The sequence below is a fragment of the Callorhinus ursinus genome, unplaced genomic scaffold, assembly GCF_003265705.2.
Source record: "Callorhinus ursinus isolate GAN/ISIS: 27379988/994484 unplaced genomic scaffold, GSC_fseal_2.0 scaffold41, whole genome shotgun sequence".
NCBI classification, from domain to species: Eukaryota; Metazoa; Chordata; class Mammalia; order Carnivora; family Otariidae; genus Callorhinus; species Callorhinus ursinus.
Genome location: NW_027397103.1, coordinates 16,018 through 28,693, shown reverse-complemented (window position 1 = coordinate 28,693; position 12,676 = coordinate 16,018). Strand labels below are relative to the sequence as shown.

General features: G+C 45.1%; 1 protein-coding gene across 4 annotated transcripts in view; it reads left to right on the top strand.

Moving 5' to 3' along the window:
* Positions 1 to 12,676, top strand: part of ANKRD13A (ankyrin repeat domain 13A) — a 33,288-nt gene that overhangs the window by 16,557 nt on the left and 4,055 nt on the right. For 3 of the 4 annotated variants that reach the window (XM_025889294.2, XM_073880958.1, XM_073880960.1), the window contains 8 exons: positions 655 to 844; positions 4,625 to 4,691; positions 6,058 to 6,139; positions 6,986 to 7,047; positions 7,754 to 7,884; positions 8,394 to 8,551; positions 9,604 to 9,717; positions 12,166 to 12,326. In XM_025889294.2, coding sequence (XP_025745079.1) covers positions 655 to 844; positions 4,625 to 4,691; positions 6,058 to 6,139; positions 6,986 to 7,047; positions 7,754 to 7,884; positions 8,394 to 8,551; positions 9,604 to 9,717; positions 12,166 to 12,326 — 965 coding nt within the window. The remainder of the gene's footprint in view (positions 1 to 654; positions 845 to 4,624; positions 4,692 to 6,057; positions 6,140 to 6,985; positions 7,048 to 7,753; positions 7,885 to 8,393; positions 8,552 to 9,603; positions 9,718 to 12,165; positions 12,327 to 12,676) is intronic. The other variant, XM_073880959.1, reaches the window with a different exon arrangement.

Below are 12,676 nucleotides of genomic sequence, written 5' to 3'. Positions count from 1 at the left end.
TTGACATGTGTCTGTCCCACATTCCTGAGCGTTTGAGTTTGAGACTCTGTCTTGTATCTCCTTACATTCCTTCCATAAGCAGGCGTGATCCTCCAAATGGAGGGTGAGAAAATGGTATTGCCAGCCCAGCGTTGTGCGTAAACAATTTACAGTAATTATATAAACCATATATTTTAAAAAGTACACAGATGTATTGCCAATGAAGAAAGCAAATTGTTTCTTGTTTTTTTTTTTTTAAAGATTTTATTTATTTGACAGAGAGATAGAGAGCACAAGTAGGCAGAGTGGCAGGCAGAGGGAGAGGGAGAAGCAGGCTCTCTGCTGAGCAGGGAGCCGGACATGGGGCTCGATCCCAGGACCCTGGGATCATGACCTGAGCCGAAGGCAGCCGCTTAACCGACTGAGCCACCCAGGCGCCCCGAAAGCAAATTGTTTTAAATGCGTGCAACTCTGGGGAAGATGGCCTTTGGGCTGTGGAAACTGGCCAGATAATCCCCGTGTAAGTAGGTAGTCAATAATCAATAGTCTTTGGGTTTTATCTGATAGCACTTGGGGAAGAAAATGTGAAAGATGATGCATTTTAACTTTTGAGGCTTCCTTGTTTTTGTGTCTTCCTTGCGTGGCGCTTAGTTATGTTCTTGTTCGCATTAACAGACAACCGGGCGGAGCTGATGGAAGTCAACCACGATGACAGAGTGGTCACCACTGAGCACTTTGACCTTTCCCAGGAAATGGAGCGCCTCACTCTGGACTTGATGAAGCCAAAAGGCAGGGAAGTTGAGAGGCGGCTCACAAGCCCAGTCATTAACACCAGCCTCGATACTAAAAATATTGCTTTTGAAAGGTACGCATTTAGGTTCTGTATTTTAACGTCTAATCCCTTTACTGCCGTCCTTAGTGGCATGTAGATATGAATCGGAAATTACGGGTGGATTGGGATTTTTCTAATATGGCATAATAAACAGTAGTGGGTTTTAATGTTGCTTTCTGTTCTAACCAAGTAGAAGCCATAGCTGACATCTTCTTTCATAGATCATTTTTATAGCACGTTGGTTATGTCTTGGAGAAATGTCTTCATATTCTTTTCCTTTCGATCGGATTTTATTTGAATTTTTTGTTTTGGTGTTTGGGGATCCAGAAGATTCCCTAGTCCCAAACCATGGAGCTTTGAGTTTCTGGAAGCTAGAATTGACCCAGTATTGATTGTGGTTGTACTAATATTAGTCAAATTCACACTTACCTATAGTTTTAATGTGGTCCTTTCCCCCTGTGAGGCCTAATAGTTTCGAGCAAGAGTCTGGAGGAGTTTTCAGTTCTATTCCAGATTCTACAAGAAGAAACTTCTGGAGAGGTTTGTGCCTTGGTTAACCAGGAGGAGAACAGTGTCTCTGGTCATCTGCCTCTGGGCCTTGCAGAGGCATGGAGAGCTTTTGAGTGTAGGGGAAGTAGAGGCTGTCAGAGCTATTGGCCTGAGTGTTTTTACCTCAGAACACACTGAGCTGAGGGAGTCTGCAAGAGCCCTGAGTGTTTGCCTAGGATGTCACATCCAACTCTCTGTAAACCAAAGCAGCATAGCCTGAGCTAATGTGGATACATATTATCCTGGATTTAGGCTTTCTTTACTCTTAATGAATATACTAACTTTCCTCTCTTTTTCTTTTCTGTGTTTCCATAAAATTAGTTCTTAAGACTGAGAATTTTCTGTTGAGTCAAATGTAAGACTGAAGTGCCCTTTTCTTCTAATTTAGATAGAGCAGTGGAATTAGGACATCTGTTAGTAGCAGAAGAGAAAACCCAAATACCAGTCAGTGTGGTGTCCTGATACTGCTGCTGCTTGGGTAGTGGTACCCCTGTGAGGCAGGGTCAGTCCTCCATCGCCAGCCTTGCCAGGTGATGGCTGTCTACCAGGGACTCTCTGTGGCTTTACCTGAGAGGGTCCTGGGAAGGCCCCTGAAGCTTGGCACACACCTCTGCAGACGGGGAGAGCACCTTCGGCTAGGGCTCTGTTGCTAAAGCTGGGAATAGAGGAGCCTGCTGTCACCGCTGCAGCCCAGCTGTGGAGACGGGGGTGGGAAGAACTGAGTGCCACTGGCAGGGCCGCTGAATGACTGTGTGGCTTTGGGGAGGTGGCTCGGTCTCTCCGGGTTCCCGTGTCCTTGAAAGAAACAAAGGAATGAATCTCGAGATGACGTTGCTAAAGTCCCCACGACCCTAAGATGTCATGAGAAGAGCTGCTATTCCCTGATTCATTGGCAGTTACTCTGGTCAGTGTTCTTAAGTGTAACTTACAAAGGGCACGCCAATTACTGGCGGCTGCCCTGCGGAGGGTAGATGGTATGTGATGGCACGTTCCATTTGTATGGAGGACTAAGGTGTATCTGGTATTCGTATGGCCACGAGGTCTTAAGAAGGTTCAAGCTAGCCTCCTTTTGCAACTGACAGTGGGTCTCAGAGACAGGGTTTCTGGTAGACGGATGCTTTTTATGGTGGTGCTCGGAATTAGATATGCAGTCAGTGAGTTTCTTGTGCATCAAGCAAGGATTGAGCCACTTGAGTGGTAGAAAAGGTGTGCACACGTCCTTCCTACTGGAGGTGGGAGTGTGTGTTTGATTGAATCGGGAAGGTGTGCTCTCTTGTGATAGTCATTCTCGCCCATCTCTTTCCTCTGATCTGTTACGGAGAGCCTGAGGCTTGCTTCCTGCGTGAGTTTTCAGCCTGCCAGTGTGTACCCTCTGGCCGCAGTCTGGGTTTGTCTCTTCTCTGAAAGATTAGGCTCTGCTAGCCTGAAACAGAACGTTCCCTGCCACTCTCAGAGCCTTCCTCTGAATGGCTCAGCAGCATCCAGGCCACTGGCCCAGTGGCTCCTGGTGTGGCAGTCTCGGCGGACACGGGCAGAGGTGAAAATGGCAAGAGGGGGAGCTGGGTGTCCTCCTGTCATTTTCAGATGCCTCTGCGTGTGATGTTGATCAAGGGCCAAGGAGTTATTAGAATTTTGGTTTTAAATTAGGTCGCTGAATTTAATCATCAAGCTGTCAGAGCGGGGCTGGAAAGGGGGGTGCAGCAGCTAGGGTTGCCAGCTGAGCAGATGCAGAGCAGTGGGCTGCACAGCGGTCCCCAGGGAGAGCCACGCAGCTCCGTCTCCCCAGCAGGCCCGCAGGATGAAGGAGAGCAGACGGAGTCATCCTTTGGTACCTCGGAAGACTGTGTGCCAGAAAACAGTTCCCTCCCAGGCCAAAATATCAAGTGACTTGGTGAAAGACAAGGAACTGAGGACTGAATCTGTTAACTAAAAGGACTCTCTCGATTTTCACTTATTGATGACTCAAAGGGGACTCTGGTTTATGAATCAGTGGGGACCCTAACCCCTTGCCCCCCCGGATTTTGGGTTTGTTTCTGAAATGTGAAGTGGAGATAGCTAGCATCTGGTGTAATTCCTTTAGGGTTTCTCTTCTCTCTCCCTCCATGGGTCATGCTGCCTAATTGTGGACGACTAATCAGAAAGGTAAAGTTCTGGTCCCTCCTTTCTCTGATGGGCTATAACATACACATAAAACCCTATATACCCCATCTGGACTAATGAAGCTGTCTGGAAACATGAGATGCAAATGACCTGTATCTTCTTTGTGGGTTGGCTAACCTTCCAGTTCCTGGAGCTTCCTGCGTGATGCCCCACTTCCCTCTGGGGTCAGGGCAGAGGGCAAGCTGTTGTTCTCTGTGGGGCCAAGTGCAGCAGTCACAGCGGAGCTAGGATGTGATGTCCTAGACAAAAGGGCAGACCAGGCTGGTCAGGGCTCCCCTGTGAGTGGTGGTATTTCCCAGGGTGAGCTGCTTTGAAAATGAACCAGAGCCTCTTGGCCGCTCTGGGCTCTAAATGCATTTCTTCCCAGAAGTATGTTGAGTGGAATAACTGGGTTTTCGGCACTTTACCAACGCCGTAGCTGCCACTGCAATGCTGGGCTACTTTAAAAGCAGTTCCACAGACCTGGAATGAATGCCTGGGCTGAAAAACTGCTTTTAACAGAACATACTTTCCTCTGCTGCACCAGACCTGATAAAACATGTGACTCCTAAGCCGTTTTGCAGGCATTAATGGCTTCTCCAAGTGGCTTGCCACAGTGATGAGTTCCTGCCCCACCCGCTCTCTCCTGAGGAGCAGGACGGTCTGCCCCGTTGTTCTAAGAATTCCTCGATTGAGATGCGGCCGCTCATGGGGACAGAGCCGCTGACGTCCATGCCCACAGTTACAATGATCCAGATAAATGCTCTGACCCAGATACCACCTCGTAGCGAGCCCTTGGACGCTGGTTCTCTTCATTCATGTGTTTAGGACAGCTGTCCAGTGAATGTCACCACCTTTGTTGCCTATGCTGGCAGTTTTTGTAAAGAAGCCAAGAACGGAGGCTTTCTGTGCCAGGGGTGAGGCCAGTTGATTAATAACCGTGGGAGGGGGTGGGGATCCTTAAGCCATCTGTCACCAAGAGCATCGTTTTATGGACAATAGGACCATAATCATCAAGTGTCCTTCACCACTTTAAGCTGGGGGAAATAAACTATAAAGGCTGCAGGGATAAATCTGAATGGCATATTGTACATGTAGAAATTTGTGGTGTTCACTTTTTATCAGAACTAAATCCGGATTCTGGGGCTGGAGGACAGATAAAGCAGAAGTTGTTAATGGTTACGAAGCAAAGGTAAAAGGAAACTCTTAAATAAGATTTAATATAGCTATTTAGCTTCTATGCAAATGAGGAGTCTGTTCAGATTTTTTCATGCCTCTGTGCCATGGAGATGCTCTGGGGAATAAAGTACTGCTTAGCATCTCTCACTTGGATTTGTATCTTATCTGACTTTCAGAAAATAGAATAGCACATCCCGAGGAGGCCCCTAGTATGCCAAAGAGAAACAGTGGTGTAGAGAAGTGAGTCCGGGTGCCAGTCTCGTCCCCATAGCAGTGACTGTTCCTTTAATTCTTTAAGGAGGAAAAGAAAGGATTAGACTCAAACCTGCATGTCGATCTTTTTTATAACCTGAGTGGGTTTAAAGAAAAAAAGTAGCTCTAATGAGCCTCCATTTTCATAGTCAGTCTAATTGTAACCAGCGGCTTGACAGCCCACTCGCATGACATCAGTGCATTAAGAATACAGTTGTCAAGAGTGGAGACAGCTGTCAGTCGGGTCCTCCGGCGTCTTGTCAGCTGGAGCACTCTGCTTGCTGGCTTTTCCATAGCCCTGCAGTCCAGCAGGGATTGCTGGCTCCTGATGCCGGAGCCAGGCACCGCAGGATCCTCTGGTGACCTCTGAGTGGGCAAAGACACTTACATCATGCTCCACGGGATGCATTTAGACACAGTCGCTCCAGTGCTGTGTGGGCTTCCTCGAGTCTCTGATCGTGGGGAATCCACGTATGGCACAGTTAATTCTGCTTACCGTGAGATTCAATCTTCCAGACCCCCACATTCCTCAGGCGGCCTTGAGAACAGAGCCCTGACTCTGGTGGTGAGAATAATTTTTGTCCGTAGATGGCATAGCTTTTTAAATAGTGACTTGCTGGTTTCCTCGTAAGTCTTTTATGGGTATAGAGAACCTTGTGTTCGTTCTGTTTTCCTTCTGCCCAGCAGATGGCTGTCTTAAGTCAGTCCTGTTATAAGATCACCACAGATAAGTACAGAAGCCCATGACGCAGCTTTGGGGTAGGAATAGCACGATAGGATAGCATGATAGGAATCCAGCTGGGAGACCTAAATATCAGGACCTTTGTTTGAGGGTATTTAGCAACACAAAGGGCAGGCGGGAAGATGCAGCCATCCCTTTTCACTCCTCGGTATTTAAAACTGTCAGAGATGCAAATTAACTGCTGATGCATTTCTAAGTTGATAGCTTGTATATTTTCTCTGAAGGATCCTAATGATTGTCAACCATTTCTCATTTTTATTTTGCTGAAATTTTCTTTTTTTTCTTTCTTTTTATATTTTGGCTTCAGCATTCTTGCTCTTGCTATGCTTATTTTTTGAGTTTTGATTCCCTGTGTCACTGTTTTCTTTTGCACACATCTCTCAAGGTTTACACAGTAAACAATGTGAGTGTGATAACCAAAATCCGGACAGAACATCTGACCGAGGAAGAAAAAAAGAGATATAAAGGTAATCCTCCCTCTTTTGTTTAGCCTAGAGAGAGAGAGAGACCCTTTGTTGGCTTCGTTAAGTTTTGGGGTGAATGTGGTCAGGTCAGGCTCGTCCTAACCCTAACTTCCTTTTTACAAAAATGTCCTTATTCTGGCCCATTCTTGAAGGTGTTACCCATAGTTGGCTTCAAGCGGAATTAAAGCCACACAGGAGGGTTTGTTTTTGTCTTCTGAAGAACAATTGCTGGATCTGACCAAAAAGGTAGATAAGGGTATTGGAGACTAGTTCTCGCTGGAATGAGCGATTCGGTCCAAACTCGCACCATGAAAGATCTGGACAGAACCCGGGCTCTGAGCCCAAATACTGCCAATACGTGGTGTTTATATCTCAGCCCCACCAGTGGCCTGTGGCTCAGGTTCATCAGCAGTGAGATGGCAGTGCTTGGGAGGATGGGATGAGTTGCCTCACGCTAACTAACCTTTGGTAGCTTCCGGCAGAGTGCGGCAAGCATGTGGTCATTGCTGGCCACCTCCACCACCACCAGCGCTGTTAACTAGGACTCCGTTTTGGCAGATGAGGACTCTGTGCCCCCCCCCCCCCGGCTCATTCCCAAACCCAAACTCTTTCTGCTTTAGTTCTTGTAACTGTTGCTAATCTAGGTTAGAGACCCTAATAAAAAATATTCTGTAAGGGTAAATTAGCTGATGGTTATTGTAGATGATTTTACCAGTCTGCCTGCCCATAAATGGACTTACTAATGTAGGTAGCTGGGATCCAGAACTTTAAAATAGGTTGAGAATCTCTTTCTGCAGTCACAAGTAAGGTATAATGTTAGACATTAAACTTTCCACCCCCCCTCTGTAGCAGACAGGAACCCACTGGAATCTTTGCTGGGAACTGTGGAACACCAGTTTGGTGCTCAAGGGGTAAGTGGAAGCAGCGAGCTCTCACGTTCACAAAAGGACATGACTTTTCTGTGCTGTGATGGCATTTACTGAATCTGACCAGGCCTCTTTGTCTGCAAGGCTGAAGAGCACTTCCAAGCTGAAATCTGAGATACTCTTTTGGAAGAGAAATAGAGAGTCTCACAAATAAAGATTTTAGAGGAGGATCGTGACTATGCAAATTAGGTGCTTTCTCATCTGTAAACTTAAAAAGGATTCAGGACTTTGTACTTTAACCGAGCACCTGAACATTTTCTTACTTGGTCCTTACGAGAACTATGTGGAGTTAATATAATGGCTATCAGAGGGTCAGAAAAGTAAGGTTCCCTTTCCGGTGTCCCGAGCGAGAGCCTGACAGAGCTGGAACATAAACTCCAGGTCTCCCAGATCTTACGTGCTTTCAGCTATTTCTCTTTTTTTCTTTTTTACAGTCAGGAGATATACATGCTAAAGAGAGTGGGGAAACGTTTGACATGGAGAGACGCGTTAGGTTTCCTGTGTCCTTTCCTCACACCTTTGTAGATTTTCTTGTTCTGTGCAGTAACTTGGTTAAAAAAAAAGGTGGGGGGTGACTAGAACTTCCTGATCTGTAGCTGGTTAATGCATCCATCTCAGAGGCTGAGTGCGTAGGCCTCCACTTGTGAGCACCACTTGGCATTTCTGATTCCCCTGAGTTCTGGCTCGGCAGGACCTCACTACGGAATGTGCCACCGCCAACAACCCCACGGCCATCACGCCTGAGGAGTACTTTAATGAAGAGTTTGATTTGAAGGACCGGGACATTGGAAGGCCGAAAGAGCTGACGATTAGAACACAAAAGTAAGAGAGACTCAGTGGCCACACGGGTTCTTGTTTCAGAAGTTGTGCTGTTTCTTGGGGTCGTGTTGTCATTTTTCTGTCCCTTTCCATTGAACATAATTTGGAAGTTACTTTATCTGAGAAAAGCAAATAGGTTGCCCACTTTCTTCTTAGCCCTTCTCCAAATGGAGTTGAGATGGGATATAAGAATTCCTTGCATTTTTTACTGCCAGCAAGCTTCAGCTGATCCAAAGCCATGATCTGCCAGCTATCAATTCTTTCATGCTTGCTGTTAATTCTGGCTGCTGCAGGGTGAGGTCAGCGTGCAGGGCATTTCTCCTGATGGCCAGATCGCATGGTCATCTGAATTCACGGGTCTAGTCCCTTCCCCGCTCCACATTAAGAGAAGTACGGTGGCTGGGAAGGCTGCAGTAAGGAGGAGGCTGGTGCTGTCTACCAGCTGCATAGGAGTCATTCAGTTTTCCTGTCTGGGGGCAACGGCCTCACTCTTGTCTTGGTCCATCTTGCAGGTTTAAAGCGATGCTGTGGATGTGTGAGGACTTCCCACTCTCTCTTGTGGAGCAGGTCATTCCCATCATTGACCTCATGGCCCGAACCAGCGCTCATTTTGCACGGCTGAGAGATTTCATCAAATTGGAATTCCCACCCGGATTTCCTGTCAAAATAGGTACTGCCCACTAAACCACAGGAGCACCTGCAGGTTCTGCCCGTTTCTGTGGGTGACAGAATGTGCTTCAGGGCACTGAAACATTTTTTTTTTTTAAGATTTTATTTATTTGAGAGAGAGCAAGAGAGAGCACAAGTGCGGGGCAGGGAGAGGGAGAAGCAGGCTTCCCGCTGAGCAAGGAACCCGATGTGGGACTCTATCCCAGGCCCCTGGGATCATGACCTGAGCCAAAGGCAGACGCTTAACCTACCGAGCCACCCAGGTGCCCTGGCACTGGAATATTTTAGGCAAAAGCAGAAGATAGTAGATATAATGGAGGAGGTCACAATGATCCTTTAGCTTAATATGGTTTAAAGAAGTGTTGTTGGGGCGCCTGGGTGGCTCAGTCGGTTGAGCGTCTGCCTTCGGCTCAGATCATGATCCCAGGGTCCTGGGATCAAGCCCCACATCGGGCTCTCTGCTTAGAGGGGAGCCTGCTTCTCCCTCTCCTCCCTGCTTGTGCTTTCTTTCTCTAGCTCTTACTCTCTCAAATAAACAAATCTATAAAAGAAAAAAGTGTTGTGGTTTTTAGTTCACTTTCCATATCAAAATTAAGAGATCCCCCAATCATCAGTTCTATTTACAAATGGTGCTAACAGATGTAAAAAGGCATAAAAATGCGACACATTCATTGTTTTCATGTCAAACTAAAGCAACAAATTAGATTGTTTTTGAGGAAGACCACTGACACCAAGATTCTTTGATATGTAAGTATGTTTTAGGGCCTGCATGTTTTAGGGAATGAATAATCCCATACACAATACGTAGAACTTGTGAGGAATTTAGAATTTGTATAATTGCATATTTGCAACACGGTTTTCAGTGTGGACTTGATCACTTACTCACTGGGGTCTTGGAAAAGCTGCTTAGCCTCTCTGGATCTCAGTTTTCCCATCTGTATATTGGGAAGGATAGTTATGTTAATGCTTTTGACATGGTACTAGCACAGTAGGCACTCAGTAAACGGTGGCTATTCTTGTAAAGTTTATTTATGAAAGCTTTTATTTTGTTAGAAATTCCCTTGTTTCATGTCTTAAATGCACGGATTACATTTGGAAATGTTAACGGCTGTAGCACTGCTGAAGAAACTGGATCTCAAAACGTGGAAGGGACCCAGGCCGATTCAGGTAAAAAAAAAAAAAAAAAAAAAAAAAAGTTGGGCTTTGTGGTTTAAACACACACACACATCCAGTTAATGTACTAATTATTCAGTTTGACATTGGAGTATCTTATGAAGTAAATTTCTGCACTGAATGAAAAAATTTTAGATTTTGTTTAGCGTCAGTGTAAAAACAGCTTGAAGAATATGACCCCACTTGGGGCACCTGGGTGGCTCAGTTGGTTAAGCGACTGCCTTAGGCTCAGGTCATGATCCTGGAGTCCCGGGATCAAGTCCCACGTCGGGCTCCCTGCTCAGCAGGGAGCCTGCTTCTCCCTCTGACCGTCCCCGCTCTCATGCTCTTTCTCTCTCATTATCTTTCTCACATAAATAAATAAATAAAATATTAAAAAAAAAAAGAGTATGACCCCACTTGTATTGAAAAAAAATGGCATAGCTTTAAAAACCAACTTTATTGAGGTGTACTGAATATATAAGAAAATGCTCTTGCTTTCAGTGCGATAGTTCAGTGCATTTCGACAAATGTGTGTGCCCACGTAACCACCACCACAATCGAGATGTAGAGCATTTCTGTCATCCCACAAAATTTCCTCAGGCTCCCTTGCCATCCATCCAAATTATCTTTTGGATGCTACTCTAAGTGGATTATTTACTTGTTTTCCCGTTACTCTTTGGTAATATATAGAAACAACTGAATTTTTATTTTTTTTTAAATTTTTTTATTGTTATGTTAATCACCATATATTACATCATTAGTTTTTGATGCAGTGTTCCATGATTCATTGTTTGTTCATAACACCCAGTGCTCCATGCAGAACGTGCCCTCCTCAATACCCATCACCAGGCTAACCCATCCCCCCACCCCCCTACCCTCTAGAACCCTCAGTTTGTTTTTCAGAGTCCATCATCTCTCATGGTTCGTCTCCCCCTCTGACATACTCCCCTTTTCTTCCTCTCCTGTTATCTTCTTCTTTTCCTTTTTTCTTATAATATGTTGGTTATTTGTTTCAGAAGTACAGATCTGTGATTCAACAGTCTTGCACAATTCACAGCGCTCACCGTAGCACATACCCTCCCCAATGTCTATCACCCAGCCATCCCATCCCTCCCACCCCCAACCACTCCAGTAACACTCAGTTTGTTTCCTGAGATTAAGAATTCCTCATATCAGTGAGGTCATGTGATACATGTCTTTCTCTGATTGACTTATTTCACTCAGCATAACACCCTCCAGTTCCATCCACGTCGCTGCAAATGGCAAGATCTCATTCCTTTTGATGGCTGCATAATATTCCATTGTGTATATATACCACATCTTCTTTATCCATTCATCTGTCGATGGGCATCTTGGTTCTTTCCACAGTTTGGCTATTGTGGACATTGCTGCTATAAACATTGGGGTACACGTACCCCTTCGGGTCCCTACATTTGTATCTTTGTGGTAAATACCCAGTAGTGCAACTGAATTTTTTTTAGCTATTTGTTTTACTGTGGTAAAATGCTGTTCTGTATCTTGGACTAGTTGAAGGATACACAGGCATTTATTTGTTTTATTATTATTTTTTAAAGATTTTATTTATTTATTTGACAGAGATATAGCGAGAGAGGGAACACAAGCAGGGGGAGTGGGAGAGGGAGAAGCAGGCTTCCCACTGAGCAGGGAGCCCGATGCGGGGCTCGGTCCCAGGACCCTGGGATCATGACCTGAGCTGAAGGCAGACGCCCAATGACTGAGCCACCCAGGCGCCCTGTGTTTTATCACTATTTTTTGAAAGAGAGGGAAGGGAGAGCATGTATGAGCCGGTAGCAGGGAGGGATAGAGGGAGAGAGAGAATCTCAAGTAGACTCCATGCTGAGCATGGAGCCCGACGTGGGGCTCAATGTGGAACTTGATTCCATGACCCCAAGATCATGACCCTGAGCCAAAACCAAGAGTCGGATGTCCAACTGACTGAGCCACCCAGGTGCCCTGTTTTATTATCATTTTTATTTTATTTAATTTACAGACATCTTACATACTTTCTTTTACGTGTTTACTGCATTTCATAATAAAAGGGAAAAATACAGAAGAGACCTTGGTGTGACTGTGTACATACATCGCATTTCTCAAAAGACATACAAGGAAATACTGGTTACCTCTGGACTTTGGAGATAAGAGAAAGGGTGTAGGGAGAGAGATCTTTATTTTTTTATGACCATGAGTTAATTTTATTACTAAACAAACAAACAAACAAACAAAAAAACCCCAAGACCAAAAGAAAAAGGCAGTATTTTGGTACCTTTCTCTGTCAAGGTTATTGTTCCTCAAAATCTCTCACATAGTAGCAAACCTTGGTTTTAATCATTTTAATCCTTTTGCTTTTTAATCAAATTTTTATACATTTTAAATTCTAAGTTTGAAGTAGAAATTTATTTTGCTGATTCCGGCACTGGACTGTTACCCTTTGTGTCTCAGCTTCCCAGGTTGCAAACTTTGAGGTGGATCAGTCTGTATTTGAAATTCCAGACTCTTACCACGTTCAAGACGATGGCAGAAATGTGCATTTACAAGACGAAGATTATGAGATAATGCAGTTTGCCATCCAGCAGAGTTTACTGGAGTCCAGCAGGAGTCAGGTGCACTTGGCGGGACAGACGGCAGGGCATGGGAGGGTTCAAGTTGTAGCTGACTTGTGAGACTCCCTTTCTTTTTTTATAATTTTTTATTGTTATGTTAATCACCACACATTACATCATTAATTTTTGATGTAGTGTTCCATGATTCATTGTTTGTGCATAACACCCAGTGCTCCACGCAGAATGTGCCCTCTTTAATACCCATCACCAGGCTAACCCATGTGAGACTCCCTGTACATCACAAGTTGGGCATATTCACAGTGTTTACAGAGATTCTATTTTCTGCACCTGGTCTTTCCCAAAAGCTTCTTATGTGACACCATGTGCACAGCCCCAGTCAGCATCATTCA